This window comes from Protomyctophum bolini (assembly GCF_963924005.1).
Source record: "Protomyctophum bolini genome assembly, chromosome: 4".
NCBI classification, from domain to species: Eukaryota; Metazoa; Chordata; class Actinopteri; order Myctophiformes; family Myctophidae; genus Protomyctophum; species Protomyctophum bolini.
In genome coordinates this window covers 34280974-34296055 of record NC_137865.1, presented here as the reverse complement: position 1 = coordinate 34296055, position 15082 = coordinate 34280974, and the positions used below count along the sequence as shown (strand labels likewise).

The 15082-nt window shown below is 40.1% G+C and overlaps 1 protein-coding gene across 1 annotated transcript; it reads left to right on the top strand.

Annotated features, from left to right (window-relative positions):
• Positions 1-1544: 1544 nt before the first annotated feature.
• On the top strand, positions 1545-13422 carry rnf141 (ring finger protein 141). Its single transcript, XM_080760694.1, has 6 exons — positions 1545-1672; positions 2513-2723; positions 5467-5575; positions 6031-6215; positions 8803-8910; positions 10222-13422. Exons 2-6 carry the CDS (start codon positions 2593-2595, stop codon positions 10370-10372), a joined length of 684 nt encoding a protein of 227 aa, XP_080616820.1. The 5' UTR covers positions 1545-1672; positions 2513-2592; the 3' UTR covers positions 10373-13422.
• The last annotated feature ends 1660 nt before the right edge of the window (positions 13423-15082 follow it).

The window sequence follows — 15082 nt, the reverse complement described above, 5'->3', positions numbered from 1 at the left end:
GGTATACCTACCCTAGGGGACCCGGGGAGAACATGCAAACTCCACACAGAAAGGCCCTTTTGTTCATAATTCTGCTCACCACCTATAAAGCATGCAACAACCTGGCTCCCCCCTACCTCTCCGATCTTGGTGAACCCTATATGTCACCCCCTCAGGTCCAGTGAAGCCAACCTCCTGAAGGTCCACAAGACCAAGTACCACACCTGGGTGGACAACCGGGCCTTCTATGTTTCTGCCCCCTCCCTCTGGAATGCTCCAAACCCACCTCTTCAAGATAGCTTCCCCCAGCTGAGGTCTGGTGAAGATGTCCCCCCCTCCATCCGTTGTTTATCCTAACCTAGCACTAGCTGATCTTATACTTGTTTTGCTTTGTTTTTGTTTTCTTGAATAAAGTCTGTTCCTCATGTTTTATGTAAAGCGCTTTGGGTATTTAGAAAAGTGCTATATAAATTTGAGCTATTATTATTATTATTATATTACTGTACTGAATTTAAATATATTTTTGGGTTCCACCTTACCATTCAAGTTTGAACTCTAAAATGAAGAGAGAAAATCTAATGAAGAGAATCAGAGCAGTTATCTTGGCTGAAGGTGCGCCTGACTTTTATATTTGTGGCTGTATTACACTGCCCTCTTCTGGTGATGCATTTGTCCAACGTTATCAATATCGGTCTGCATCTAGACTGTCTCTTCACTCTCTTGGGTACCATTATTAGCTACTGACTGGCCATATAGCCTACTCCAGTGGTCCGGGGACCACCGTGGTCCTTGAGGAGGTTCCAGGTGGTCCCCAGCTAAATGATGCACAATTGGTCCATTTGGTTTCATTTTACACTCTCAACAAGAGTTACATTATTGTTAAACAGCTACATTACAAGAAGTCTACATAATTAGAGAATTTAGAAGAATTGGGTAACAGGTACGCTCGCCCTAATTGTACATTTTAATCAACGTTTGCCAACAGAATGGATCAAATTGTGTGTCAACTGTCAACGATATTAAACTATTCTTTAGTTTAGGGTCTGAGAGGCTAAATGTCATCAATGGTGGTCCGTGGATACATAATGGACCTTGATATGAAAAAGCTTGAAAACTGCTGGCCTATATACCAAGGGGCCATTGGTCAAAATAATATGTTACTAATACTGTCTGGACTTAATGATAATTGGTACTATCATTAAGTAAATTATCATTAGGTAGGTTACTGTATGCAAATAAGGGGGGAAATGATGTGACAGCATTATTTTGCCTATTTGACTGAATGACTTAATGATTTGCTAAAACAAAGTAGACTATACTTTGGTCGAAAGTTAAACAATTAAACAATTATTAGTATAACAATACAATAACAAACAATGATATCAAGGTTCGGGTAAAGACGATTATGCTGTTTTTCTTTTCTTTTTTGTTTAGGCTACTGTGGCTGTCTGAGGAGCATTTTAAATTCCAAAAGTGGTTATATTATATTTATAAAAGTAAAGGATGGCAAGACAGAGGGCGCTCTAGTCTGACTACTCGAATGAGCTACTACTACTCGACCGTGACGTCATCAAACAGCGTCTACTGTGAAAAAAAAATAACAACAGGGTTAATGCAGTGTACTGTGAATTATTACATCAACCTATCATAATAATAACTATGCCACTTTATGATTGTATGTCTGTAGTTCAAGGTAAGATATTACTAATATATGACAGTAGTTGCTCTGTTGCTATGGGTTTAACCTTTTTACGGTATATTTTGGTTCGAATTTTGCTAGCTAATGTAAATGTTAGATTGATTTGGCTTAATTGATCATATATATATTTACCGTGTTTTATTTATAAATTACGTTGTTTACTTTTGAATAAGTTGTTCAAAATATGTTGACGATTTGACGACAGTAATGTTTGCTTCAGTTACCATCGAAACCGCGTTGAAATGCAAATATATTATCGATCTTAAATTGGTTGCTAAATATAGTTCGAACTCTATAAGCATCTCCAGCAATAGAACTATAGGCCTACTTGTCTTGACACGTACATAATAAGATTGTACTATTGTACAACAGTACATACAGACTACAATTAATTGGTTTCCGTTCTGTTTTTTTGGCTGTAATCTTACAGCCAATGTTCACTGGAAAGATGTCTGTGTTTGTTACCTATCTGGTTTAACAAGTAGGCTATACAGTAACTGTTAACTGGTTATACTTGAAGTAAAACTGCCCAGCGCATGCAGCCACTGAGCCACACCAATCCCTTGACTCCTTCAAAACCGCTCTCAAAGGGCACCTATACACAGCTGCAATTCAAAACTGTCCCCCATCCCCTTTTCCCCCTCACTGTATATTTTTCTTTCCCCTTTTTACCTCCTATGATCATTTCCTGTTTTTTGAGGGCCCCTCCTATAATACAGCTTTTGTTTCAAATAATGGTTAAAAGTGGTTAAAAGCTATGAGGTGATCGACACAGATGCGTCCTCAGGTCTAAATGGGTTATAACATAATAGTTAATCATTTGTCCCCCATTAGACTCCCCCAGTACTGAATGAAGTTCAGTGAGTCTCCTGGTCCGCGCTGTGCAAAGTGCTGCTACTGCTGCTGCTGCTGTGATGGGTCAGCAGATCTCAGGTCAGGCGGGCCGCCTGCCTGAGAGAGTGGTGAAACATGCCGGCCTGGTGCGTGACAGCGGTTACCTCACCTACGAGGAGTTCCTGGCCCGAGTGTCTGAACTCAATGATGTGTAAGTTCAACGCTGTCACTTGACAAATATGGGCGCAGTGCTTAGTTTAGACAGCTTTTGGTTAGACCAGTCATTAGTTCTACAACTACAACCTCTCACCCTAAACCTAACCTCCCATGGGGCAGCACACCTAAACCTAACCTTAACCCATGTCTAACCAATGACTAGTCTAAACTAAGTATGCACCCCACAAATACTGCAACCATGAAACCAGTATATAGAGTGTCGCAGTCCCACCACCTTTCATGAAGTTGAGCGGCCCGAAAGAGAATTTCTCATTCATTTTTCCCAATAGACGTTTAAAAAAACTCGGATGGTGACAAATCATGACAATAATCAATTTGTTTAGGGCTGAACAAATAATTAGAAAGAATTAAAAACAACCAAAAAAGGTGTTGTACCCTGCCCTTTTTTGCTTCTTTCTAATTATTTGTTCAGCCCAAAATAATTGTGTTTATTGTCATGATTTGTCAGGAGCAGAGTTGGCTTTGTCCAAGGCTTTAAAGGACTTTAAAGGACTTTAAATAAATACTTTCTGAAACGTCTATGGGAAAAATTAATTGGCAATTCTCTTCCGGGCCGCTCTAGGGGGCGGGACTGCGACGCTCTTTATAGGCTAGCCGCTATAGGGCACTGCCAGGTTCCCAAACACTGGGTCAGTGAATGGGAACCCCTTTTGGTGTTTTAAGCATTATGTTATGCTTTAGGTGTTGAGAAATAGCAGATCTACAAGCTCGTAGCGCGGCACTCGGTGCCGAGCTATGTATGAGCTTGTAGATCTGCTATTTTTGAAAAATCATGAAAATGTGGCACAAATCTTTTCATATATATATTCTTTCAGAGCGAATGTTTTTAACTCAAATCTTTGCTTCTGGGGAGGTCCCTGGAACAACATATTTTCAGATGGGGGTCGGCAGCCAAATCCAGATATTTTTGGGTGTCCTTGACATGAAAAAGGTTGAGCACCACTGACATAGAAACATAGGTTTTTCAGAAAACTGTATAGGATTTAGAAGACATTTGTAGAATTGTCCTAATGGGTATGTATATTTTCAGTGAGGCAAAAGGACATGGCTATTTATAACCTAATAAGACATAATGTCTGTCACAAGACATATACGGTACCTCTGTGACGGTGGCGATATCCCACTGAAACGGTTTCAACACTAAAACCGGATGTTTTGTCAATTTGTATATTAACTGTATTGAAACTTAGGTCAAAACTCAGGTGAAACATATTATATTATCTCCCATTTGCAATCACCATAACCGCATGTATAGATAATAATAATAACTTTATTTATATAGCACCTTTGGAAAAACAAGCTACAAAGTGCTTTTACAATAACAACAGTAAATAGACAATAAAGATCAGAAATGGCATAAATAGTACAACAGTTCATGAATTAAGAAAAAGCTGTGTGATAGAGTTATGTATTTTAGAGATTTTGCCTGCCTGAGGCAGTGAGTTCCACAGCTGAGGGGCCTGAACGGCAAAAAGCCTGGTCGACCTTTGTGACAAGGCGAGACTTTGGAACCGTCAATAGATGGATGATCTCAAAGATCACAGATATACGCAGGAGCCTGACTATTTAGCCTTAGGGCTTTAACCCATTCTGACCTGAGATCAGATTCATACGAGGTTTCCACTGGACACACACTGGTCTGATTAACCCATTCTGACCTGAGATCAGATTCTAAGAATGTCAGTCGTTCTTCGATTTTTCAAAAATAGCAGACCTACAAGCTCGTAGCGCGCCAGATTGTAGATCTGCTATTTTTCAATAGCTAAAGCATAACATGATGCTAACACCAAAATGGGTTCCCGTTCAGAATGGGTTAAAAACAAGCAGTAGAATCTTAAAATTATTTCTAAAACACATGAGTGAAGGGCCGCAACGACGTAATGTGCTCACTTCTCTTGAGTGTGAGTCAGGAGCCTGGCAGCTGCATTTTGTATCAGTTGCAGTCTTTGAATATTTCACTTACTGACACCCAAATATAGTGCATTGTCAGTGCAAGTCTGGAGGAGATAAAAGCAAATCTAGATAGGAAGGCAGCGATCACGGCAAGAAGAAAGGGCTTCTTCTAAAAAGCCTATAGGCAGGCAGATGTGTTACTTGTAATGTCTCTCTGAAGAGAAAAAAAGATTGAAATAAACTATATACTATTTATATAGTTTATTTCAATCTTTTTATTTTTCTTCAGAGGGACATTACAAGTATAACATTTTCTTTTAACGTGATTGAAAAGGTATAGGCTGAAGCTTATAGCTTATTAATGCCTATCCTTAAGAACTCAACCTTCAATTATAAAGTTGTTCAAGATAGGGTGAGTAAGCCTTATGGTCTTGGTCTCAAAGATGTCTTATCCAGGGGTTTTTCAGCTGATTGTGAACGAGGGACCACCACCCTGACTTAGAATCAACTTGGGGACCACTGTTGTGTTGGGTGGGGTTATGGGCCAGGGTCCGGGACCACCACCCTGACTTAGAATCAACCTGGGGGCCACTGTTGTGTTGGGTGGGGTTATGGGCCAGGGACCACCACCCTGACTTAGAATCAACCTGGGGGCCACTGTTGTGTTGGGTGGGTGGTAGGGAACATTAGGATTTTGAAGACATTTTGTAGAATCAGGTCTCGGGTTAAGTCATATTGCCCATCTCACTCAGTCATGTGGTTACTGCCTGGTTACAATATTATTTTCAACATGATTGATTTCTCCACTGCTGTGTTTCTCTCAGTACGGCCAAGTTGGCTGCTGGACAGCCCAAGCACCTGCTGTTTGAGGTGCAGCCAGGCTCCGATGCCACTGCCCTGTGGAAGGTGGCTGTGAGGATAGTCTGCACCAAGGTGAGGTGTGTGTGTGTGCGTGTGTGTGTGTGTGTGTGTGTGTGTGTGTGAGGATAGTTTGCACCAAGGTGAGGTGTGCGCGCACACACACACACACACACAAACACACACACACAAACACACACACACACACACACACACACACACACACACACACACACACACACACACACACACACACACACACACACACACACACGCATGCATGCTGTATATGGGTGTGTAAGTGCATGAGATTAGCAAAAGCAAATTGCAAATGTGCATTTGTACATGCTTGGATTTGTGTCTGTGAGGGAGTAGTCTCTCGAGTCGAGACACACTGTTGAGTCCGTCAAAGGGCACTGTTTTTCCTTTATTTTTTGACGATGGGTTCTCAGACTGGTGAGGGAGAGACGGGGGAAGTGAACTAAAGATTGTGTTTCTTGTACGTGCGTGCGTGTGCGTGCGTGTGTCAGATCAACAAGGAGAATGCGATGGTGGAGGCATCTCGCATCATGAACCTGTACCAGTTCATTCAGCTGTATCATGACATCACCAGCCAAGCTGCGGAGGTGCTGTCGTCGGCAGAGCGCGTCACAGAGGGACCCTCAGGACAGCTTCCGTCTGCAGACTCCTGTCAGGCCAGCATGTGGATGGGCAGGTTAGAATGGACTACATACCTGGATGTCCCGTTTGTCACTGTATATTTGCACACACAAATCTGCTGACCTCATCATGTCAAGGAGGCTATGTCCATTTTTAGCCTAAGGAGTGTGTTGTGTGCCACAATTGAGTGCCACAATTTTTGTAATTTTCCAGTTTTTCATGTGTTTATGAGGTGTACTTCATTAGACACCCTGGAGTTGTTTTTATGTGCAATGGTGTATTAACTTTGTATTTAGGGTTTCTTCCTGGAGGCTGAACCCTTGAAGGTCAAACGGAACCAATGATATAAACACTGATAGGGTGACGTATAACTATTGCACACGCACCTCCCCCTCATGATATATATATTTTAAATAGACAACCTCTGTGGGCGGAGCTGCCTGCCACATACACACGTGTGAACTGAACGGCGCATTTCACACATTACCACACCACACAATACCAGTTCACAGAGCAGAGTTCACGTCGGGTCCTCAGGATTAATCAAGGAAACCACAAACCAGCCTTATACAGTACCTGCTCTGCTGTCCATGCAGTTGCTCTGCTGTTCTCAAGGAGTTCAGGTTGTTTCTTTTATAATCACAGTGGCCGAGAGTCAGAGTGTAGTGTGCATTCGTGTTGGCTGTTGTTATACTTATACAAGGCTGTAAAGTCAAGAATTAGAAGTATCTGTTATGTCACACTGGAAGTCATGTTGCCATGTCTGGCTATTACAAGCGATGTTGTTAAAAGGATTGGTGTTGTTGATACGTTTTCATAAATCAAGGCAATTTCTGTGACTTGTTTTCGTGGACCTGGCCGCTTGTTTTTAAATCTGGCAACACGACCTTTGCTGAAACTCAATGCAATCAGAAGGAACGGCATATTCATGTTGTAAATTGAGTTTGATCAGAGCAATAGAAGAGTGGAGAGTCTTCTAGTTGCTAGCATAATGGGCCTAGGGCAGAGCTGCAAGTGTTTTGTGTTAATAAAATTTTAAATGCCAGGGTGCTTAGCTGGAGGAAATCAATAGCCTACAGTATATTGGCAAATTATTCATGCTAAATGATCTATTAAACTAATTGTTTCTGCTGTTAAACTATGATTGAATTGGATGATGAGATGAGCTGATTGTGACAATAGGGTCAATATAATGGATAAACATAGATTGCATGGATGCATGGATAAATGGTGGCAGTATAAGTTCATAATAGTGCTTATCCGACATCTCATAAATATGGGAAGTGTTAACTTCTAACATTCACAAAAACATGAGTTTTTGTTACATTAGACACACCAATGTGTCATCCCTCTGTCATTTTGTAAACAAAAGGGCAGAGCCATGGGCTGTCCTTTTATAAGGAGGGGGAAGGACTAGGACAAGTGGGTGGTCTTAAAGGAGGAGGCGGAGGGACTGGATTAGGTGGGTGGTGCTAAGGTTAAACTCACGCATACCTAATGAACTGGTGGGCGTGTCCACATAAAACCATAATTTTAACAAATACTGTACACTTTAAAAAAAAAGTTCTTCCTCCTTATAAATCTGATGATCATGTTTAAGGGTGGGGAAAAATCACGGCACTCCATCTTTAAGCATAATGACATTTAGTAAATTGTAAATACAAAATCAGCTGAGTTTGGTCAAATGACATTATTACTGGACTAGTTGTATGGAATACTGGACAACTCACCCCGGTGCGTGCCCGTTTGTCCTCCCGGAATTTTCTCCAGTGAGGGGGATAACTTTGTAATATGCTATTGGCTGTTGTATTATTTTTGGAAAAATATAAAAAGATACTCCTGTATATTGACCGTATAAACAATTTAGTATTATTTAGTATATGTAAGGTTTTGCACACTCAAATGGTACCTCGTCAGATAATCCCCACATATCCTACAACAACTTCTGTGAACAGACTTCACTGTAGTAGCTTTTCATAAATTATATTTGTACTTAGGCTGACTGCTGTCATGAAAGTTTATAGTTAGAGAAATACAAAGTCCAGCCGTCTGCTGACCAGCCTCTCCCACCCCTCACTGGGGAAAATTCTGGGAGGAAAACAGGAACGGGGTGAGTTGTCTTGTTACCGTTGTATGAATTGTCCTGTTTATGTTTGTCTGTTATGTGTTCTTTTTCTCTTGTTATGCATTCTGTATTTACGCCTGATTCTATTCTACGTCCGAGCATAGACATGGTAACGCCCCGCCTGCCTCTGATTGGCCTACCGACACTGCCCGTCTTGCCCCCATGGTATCACCAGACAGGCTGTCATTCTTTTCAGAATCAGAATCGCAAAAGCAGGTGCCTATGGGCTATAGTTCCAAACATTACTCCTATGGCTGGAACTATCCACTTCCGCATTCCATTTTTACAATGGGAGTCAACGCTAGTGTCGCCACTCTCTTACTATATTACTCTGGCTCGGATGTAGAATAGAATCAGGCTGTATTTACGGATCCCCTTGAAAACGAGACGGTTCATCTCAACAAGTCAAGGGGTTATTTCCAATGAAGAATTTCAACACCTCCCCAAACCACTAGGTGGCAGTCACAGTTAAGTAACCAAATTGAGTATTTTTTCTACCACTGCTTGTGTCCCACAGGGTGAAACAGTTGACTGATGAAGAGGAGTGTTGTATCTGTATGGACGGCAGGTCTGACCTCATCCTGCCCTGTGCTCACAGCTTTTGTCAGAAGTGCATCGACAAGTGGTACGCTTAACACTTAACACTTCTTATTACATTTGTGGCAAATTCTATTATTGCGGTGGCTATTTAAGTGTGTGTGTATACTGTGTATATTGTATATGTACAGTATATGTATGTGTGTGTGGGTACTTACAATGCCCTGGTTGATCTAAGGCTTATTCTAAACGCAATCAAAACTAAATGTTGTTTTCTAGGGGCGCTATATACAGTAAATGCACCATTTTACATTTACTGTGCACTTTATGTGAAATGGCTGGATGGTGCTGCTGGAGCAGAGTTAATTTAGTTGACTAAGACTAAGTGGACTAAGGTTTTTCAGAAGACTAAATAGGACTAAGACTAAATGGTGTGTATTAAAAAATTAACACCAGATTTCAATGTCGGCGGGAATATATGACACTACATTTCAGGAACACTAAATTGCAGGAGTGCCGAAGTCCTGACGTCACTCACTCATCCCCTGGTTCATGGAAGTTTTTCTCTATGGAGAATAGCATGGGCCATGGGGTCATCTAAACATCATCTCATATAAAAATTGTGGACAAAAATAAACAAACTGTCTCAGCGAAATTGTCGGGGAGGTGGCTCTGTATCGTTTACGACAGTCAGTCAGTCATATTTCATACCAAGTCTGTTTCTAGCAAAAATGTAACTAATTTGGTAGCAGTAATATTAGCGTTTTCTCACAGTCAGTTGATTCTTCATAAATGAGTGAAACCGCCGGGATGATTTGTTTATTTTACAAATACAGTTCCTAATGAGGCGATCTAAAATCCCCCTATGGGGATTACAATGCAAATAAAAAAGTACATAAACCAGTGGCCTTAGCGCCCTTTACCGATATATATATATTTTTTAAATATATTTTTTATCCCACGATTTTGTGACCCCTGTGTCAATCATCTAATGTGATCCTGGGCTCTACACACCCTCCGCCAACCTGGGGAGAGCAACGGACTTAACTCATGCTTCCTTCATGCTTGAGTGTCCAAGTTGCTCCTTTACACCTGACAGGGGGGAGTTTCCCTGGTTGGACGTAGCGCGTGGAAGGAACACGTTATTCCAACCAGTTCCTTTCCCCTCCATCAGGTGCCCCGGCTGGCCAGGGGGAGGCAGTTTAGAGACCAGGATTACTGCATGTTTTTGTGAGGGTACCTACCCTATAGGGGACATGGGGAGAACATGCAAACTCCACACAGAAAGGCCCTTCGGTGCTCTATATCTGTGATTCCAAAGCTTGTTTTTCCTCACAACTCCAAAGTCGACACATTTAACTTATACTAGAATCCTCTGATCTCTCTTGTTCACACATAGGAGTGGCCAGAGCCGAAACTGTCCCATATGCCGCCTGCAGGTGACGGCTGCCAACGAGTCGTGGGTGATGTCCGACGCACCGACAGAGGACGATATGGCCGGCTACATCCTGAACCTGGCCGATGAGGCCGGGCACCCACACAGGCCTTGACATGTTGACGTGACCCATTTAAGACCTGAGAATACATTCTACAAATGTCTTCTAAATCATGACAGTTTTCTGGAAAAATCTATGTATTTCATGTCAAGGACACCCCAGAATTATCTGTATTTGGCCGCGGACCACGATCTGGCCGTGGACCACCCCAGAAGCAAATATTTCAGCAAAAAACGTTTGCTGTGAAAGAATATATATTCAAAGATTTGCACACATTTTCACGATTTACCAAAAATAGCAGATGTGCAAGCTCATAGCAGTATATGTAGATGTGCTAATTTTCAACAGCTAAAGTATAATTATAAAATAATGGTTAAACTGGTTAAAGGCTATGAGGTGACACAGATGGTCTAAATGGGTTATCACGCCAACTATACACACAGAGACACTTTCAGCAGGGCTGCATGGGTCACCTGCCTTTGATCAGTTCTGTTCATTAGACGTAGGTTTGATTTTAGTTTGTCCAAGTGGAGTCCAAAATTGGGACGGATGGACATGCTAAAAGCTGTTAATATACCTTTTGTTTTATTCCTTTCACAAACAAATATGCTGAAATAACTCATTGTGCACTACACCAGGTTAACTTTACAGTAGGAGTTTAACTACTAACCTGGCTTGTAAGCACATGGCATTTAAAGCACCATACCGATCACATGTTATCTATTGACTATGACTCACGCTTTTTATAGGTGTTTTTTAAGTTCAGTTCAGGTGTGTGTGTGTGTGTGTGTGTGTGTGTGTGAGAGAGAGAGAGAGAGAGAAGCAGGCTGAGAGCGTTGCTAAATTAGAAAAAGCTAATACATGTAAATCACTCTTGAATCCAACCAGCTCAAATGCATTAAGACGCAGTCAGAATATGAATAAAATAGCGCAGACTTTTCACTGTGTTGGATCACATACTAACACCTTACTTAACACAATCTGAGAAGAACGCGAAGTCTCATTTTTAGCCCATTTTCCCCGTGTGCCAAAACGAGAAATCTCGTTTTTGATTAATGTTATTTAGTCCAGGAATGAAAAATAATATATTTTTTTATTATTATTTTATTATAGCCTACATCCGAATCCTCAGTGCACGTGGCCGTGCACGTGCTTATTAGTCGTTTCTCACTCCAAATTGGGACAAACTGGGATATTTAGAAGCTTATAAAACTTGAGTTGAACTCAATTAGCTAAACATGCCAGATACCACTGCTATGGTCTTTTTATGTATGTACCGACTAAGAAAGCAGCACATGAAACATAATGTCCCCTATACCAAAGTGCTTTAGCAAATATGCACACTCTTGTTTCAATCATTTCTTGAGTTTAAAATGACTATGCTCCAAGTGCATGTTTGTCAATATGTGGTTGGATGTAAAGGAAATCCACTTCCTGAATTTAAAGTGAACTGATCACAACGCTGAAAGCAAGACACGAGAATCAAAAACGAATAAATAGGCAATTTCATTTGTTTCAGAATCACTAAATATCATCCAACAATAATCTTGCAAAGCTTAAGAACCTGGACTGGGTTCTGATCCTTGCGTTGTGCTTTTTGTTGGTCAGTCGTAGCAGTTTAATTCAAGGCCTTTTTACCACTTATTATCTTACACTTGTTACAGTGTTAGACCCAGAATGTGGACGCTAAGCCGTTGAATCCCAAAATACCCTACATTAGAAGTTAGAGTATAAGTGATCTTGATAGGAATGCATATTCCTGCATGACTAGAGAGGGCCAATACACAGCCATTCAAAGCAGTTTAAAAGCAGTTTGGTGAAAATTATATACATATTATGCTGGTTCGGTGTTGAATCTTGCATTGATAATACACACATAAGGAGGTTATAGAAAGTATATACACTACAGTATATATTTGGGATCTAACGATACATCTTAACAGCGACACTATATGTATCACGATACATGGTTGACGATACGATATCGGTTCATTATGGCGATACGATTCAATTATTTGAAATCAATACAGTAACTATTTAGCAAAATATGTGTGAAACTTGTGGATAATGCAGTGCTGAATGGGCAGTTCTCCCTTTTGTATATATTTTCTTTTGTTGTGACAGAGAGAGACAGATGGACAGTACAGTATATGGAATTCACAGAACATAAGAGTTACAGAGAGACTACTAAGATACGTTAAAAGGACTAGGAGAGGTTTGAGTCATGCAATATGTTTCTATAAAACCTATTAAAGTAAGTGTTGGGCATTGGCTGTTGCTTTGATGGGGTACACATGCTGTGATCGTGAGCAATGTTTACTTTATCTTTCGGTTTTCCAACAAAACTAAAATTGTCTCTTTTGTGTGCAGTATATTCTCTAAGTTGATTATGTGATTTCTGTAAGCAGTGCAGTACTGTAGTCAGTGTATTACTCCACCTATAATGTGATCTGCTAGGTTTGGCCTGACTATTCTTGACATTTAGCAATGGGCAGAGACATAGAGTATAGACAGAGTTGCGACATTGAGGGGGCAAAAAACAGCCTGGTCACGTGGCTTTGTGCGAGCCCATCCAATGCATTCCGTAAACTTCCGGTTGTCCGGAAGTCTATGTAAAAGAGCCTGGCCCCATGAAGTGAACGGAGTTGTCGTAACTCTGTCTTACTCTATGGCTCTGTCAATGGGCAGCTTTATAATTTCAAATAAGGAAATAGGCTATGTAATCTTGAAATCACATAATTAAATGAAAATGTAATGGGTTGCAATCCTACGGTTATTGACAAAGTTAAGCATTAGCAAATACAATTTACTTTTGAAATGAAGTCCTAAGGGTATGGGTATCAAGTTGATTGTATTAGCAAATTCACATTTATTTTTAAATAAAAACTTAATATAATAATTATTTAAATTATGTTTCTTCTCAGCTATGTAGTTCTAAGTTTCTGCTGGATAATTTTAATAACTGATTTGTGGTGAGGATTACACTGTATTAGTACTAAGGTTTGAGTTGCTAAAATGTTCTATTTGACTAATTAGCTGTTTATCAAAAATCTATTTTATATAATAATCCATAAAGATGTGAAAGAATAAAGTCTGACAATGTTTTTGTTGTCGTTGTCCAAGTGACTATAAAGGAGCAAGTTACATTGACCATAGTATTTATGTTTTACTACGTTTTGTATTTAATTTTTTGTACGATTTGAAAACGATGGGTTATAGCCCATCGGTTTTAGATTATTTTTTTTAAATTGCGGAAAAATTTCCAATTTCCCCAATTTCCGCAATTTCCAATTTTCGCAATTTCCAATTTCCGCAATTTTCAATTTCCGCAATTGCCAATTTCCGCAATTTCCAATGAACCATGTAAATACAACAAATTGAGCAGGGCACTGCAGGGAGTTGAACCCCGTTCCGGTAAACCAGAAGTCCGACACCAGTGCCTTAGTTTTTGTGTTGTTAATTTACAGGTCCAGGTGTGCATACGCATGTGCGCCTGTGCGTGTGTAGGTGCATATGTGCATTTGTGCAAAAAGAAAAGTTAGCCTCGTTTCTCATCATTTTGGACCGTGGGCTATAGCCCATATCGTACGGCATACTATGGCACGCCGTTTTTCATCATTTTTGAGGATTTGAAAAAAATGACGAAATGACAAAAACGATGGGTTATAGCCCATGTTTTTTGAAATTTTGGAAAAAAAAGTTAGCCTCGTTTCTCATAATTTTGGACCGTGGGCTATAGCCCATATCGTACGGCATACTCTAGCGCGCCGTTTTTCATCATTTTTGAAGATTTGAAAAAAATGACGAAATGACAAAAACGATGGGTTATAGCCCATGTTTTTTGAAATTTTGAAAAAAAAAGTTAACCTCGTTTCTCATCATTTTGGACCATGGGCTATAGCCCATATCGTACGGCATACTATAGCGCGCCGTTTTTCATCATTTTTGAGGATTTGAAAAAAATGACGAAATTACAAAAACGATGGGTTATAGCCCATGTTTTTTGAAATTTTGAAAAAAAAAGTTAACCTCGTTTCTCATCATTTTGGACCATGGGCTATAGCCCATATCGTACGGCATACAATAGCGCGCCGTTTTTCATAATTTTAGAGGATTTGAAAAAAATGACGAAATTACAAAAACGATGGGTTATAGCCCATGTTTTTTGAAATTTTGAAAAAAAAAGTTAACCTCGTTTCTCATCATTTTGGACCATGGGCTATAGCCCATATCGTACGGCATACTATAGCGCGCCGTTTTTCATCATTTTTGAGGATTTGAAAAAAATGACGAAATTACAAAAACGATGGGTTATAGCCCATGTTTTTTGAAATTTTGAAAAAAAAAGTTAGCCTCGTTTCTCATAATTTTGGACCGTGGGCTATAGCCCATATCGTACGGCATACTATAGCGTGCCGTTTTTCATCATTTTTGAGGATTTGAAAAAAATGACGAAATGAAAAAAACGATGGGTTATAGCCCATGTTTTTTGAAATTTTGAAAAAAAAAGTTAGCCTCGTTTCTCATAATTTTGGACCGTGGGCTATAGCCCATATCGTACGGCATACTCTAGCGCGCCGTTTTTCATCATTTTTGAAGATTTGAAAAAAATGACGAAATGACAAAAACAATGGGTTATAGCCCATGTTTTTTGAAATTTTGAAAAAAAAAGTTAACCTCTTTTCTCATCATTTTGGACCATGGGCTATAGCCCATATCGTACGGCATACTATAGCGCGCCGTTTTTCATCATTTTTGAGGATT

Excerpts from the sequence above, each read along its gene's own strand:
- rnf141 (XM_080760694.1), top strand. The coding sequence starts at position 2,593 with ATGGGTCAGCAGATCTCAGGTCAGGCGGGCCGCCTGCCTGAGAGAGTG. Across the intron at positions 2,724-5,466 it reads GTGTCTGAACTCAATGATGT|TACGGCCAAGTTGGCTGCTG; the intron begins GTAAGTTCAACG and ends TGTTTCTCTCAG. Across the intron at positions 5,576-6,030 it reads TGAGGATAGTCTGCACCAAG|ATCAACAAGGAGAATGCGAT; the intron begins GTGAGGTGTGTG and ends TGCGTGTGTCAG.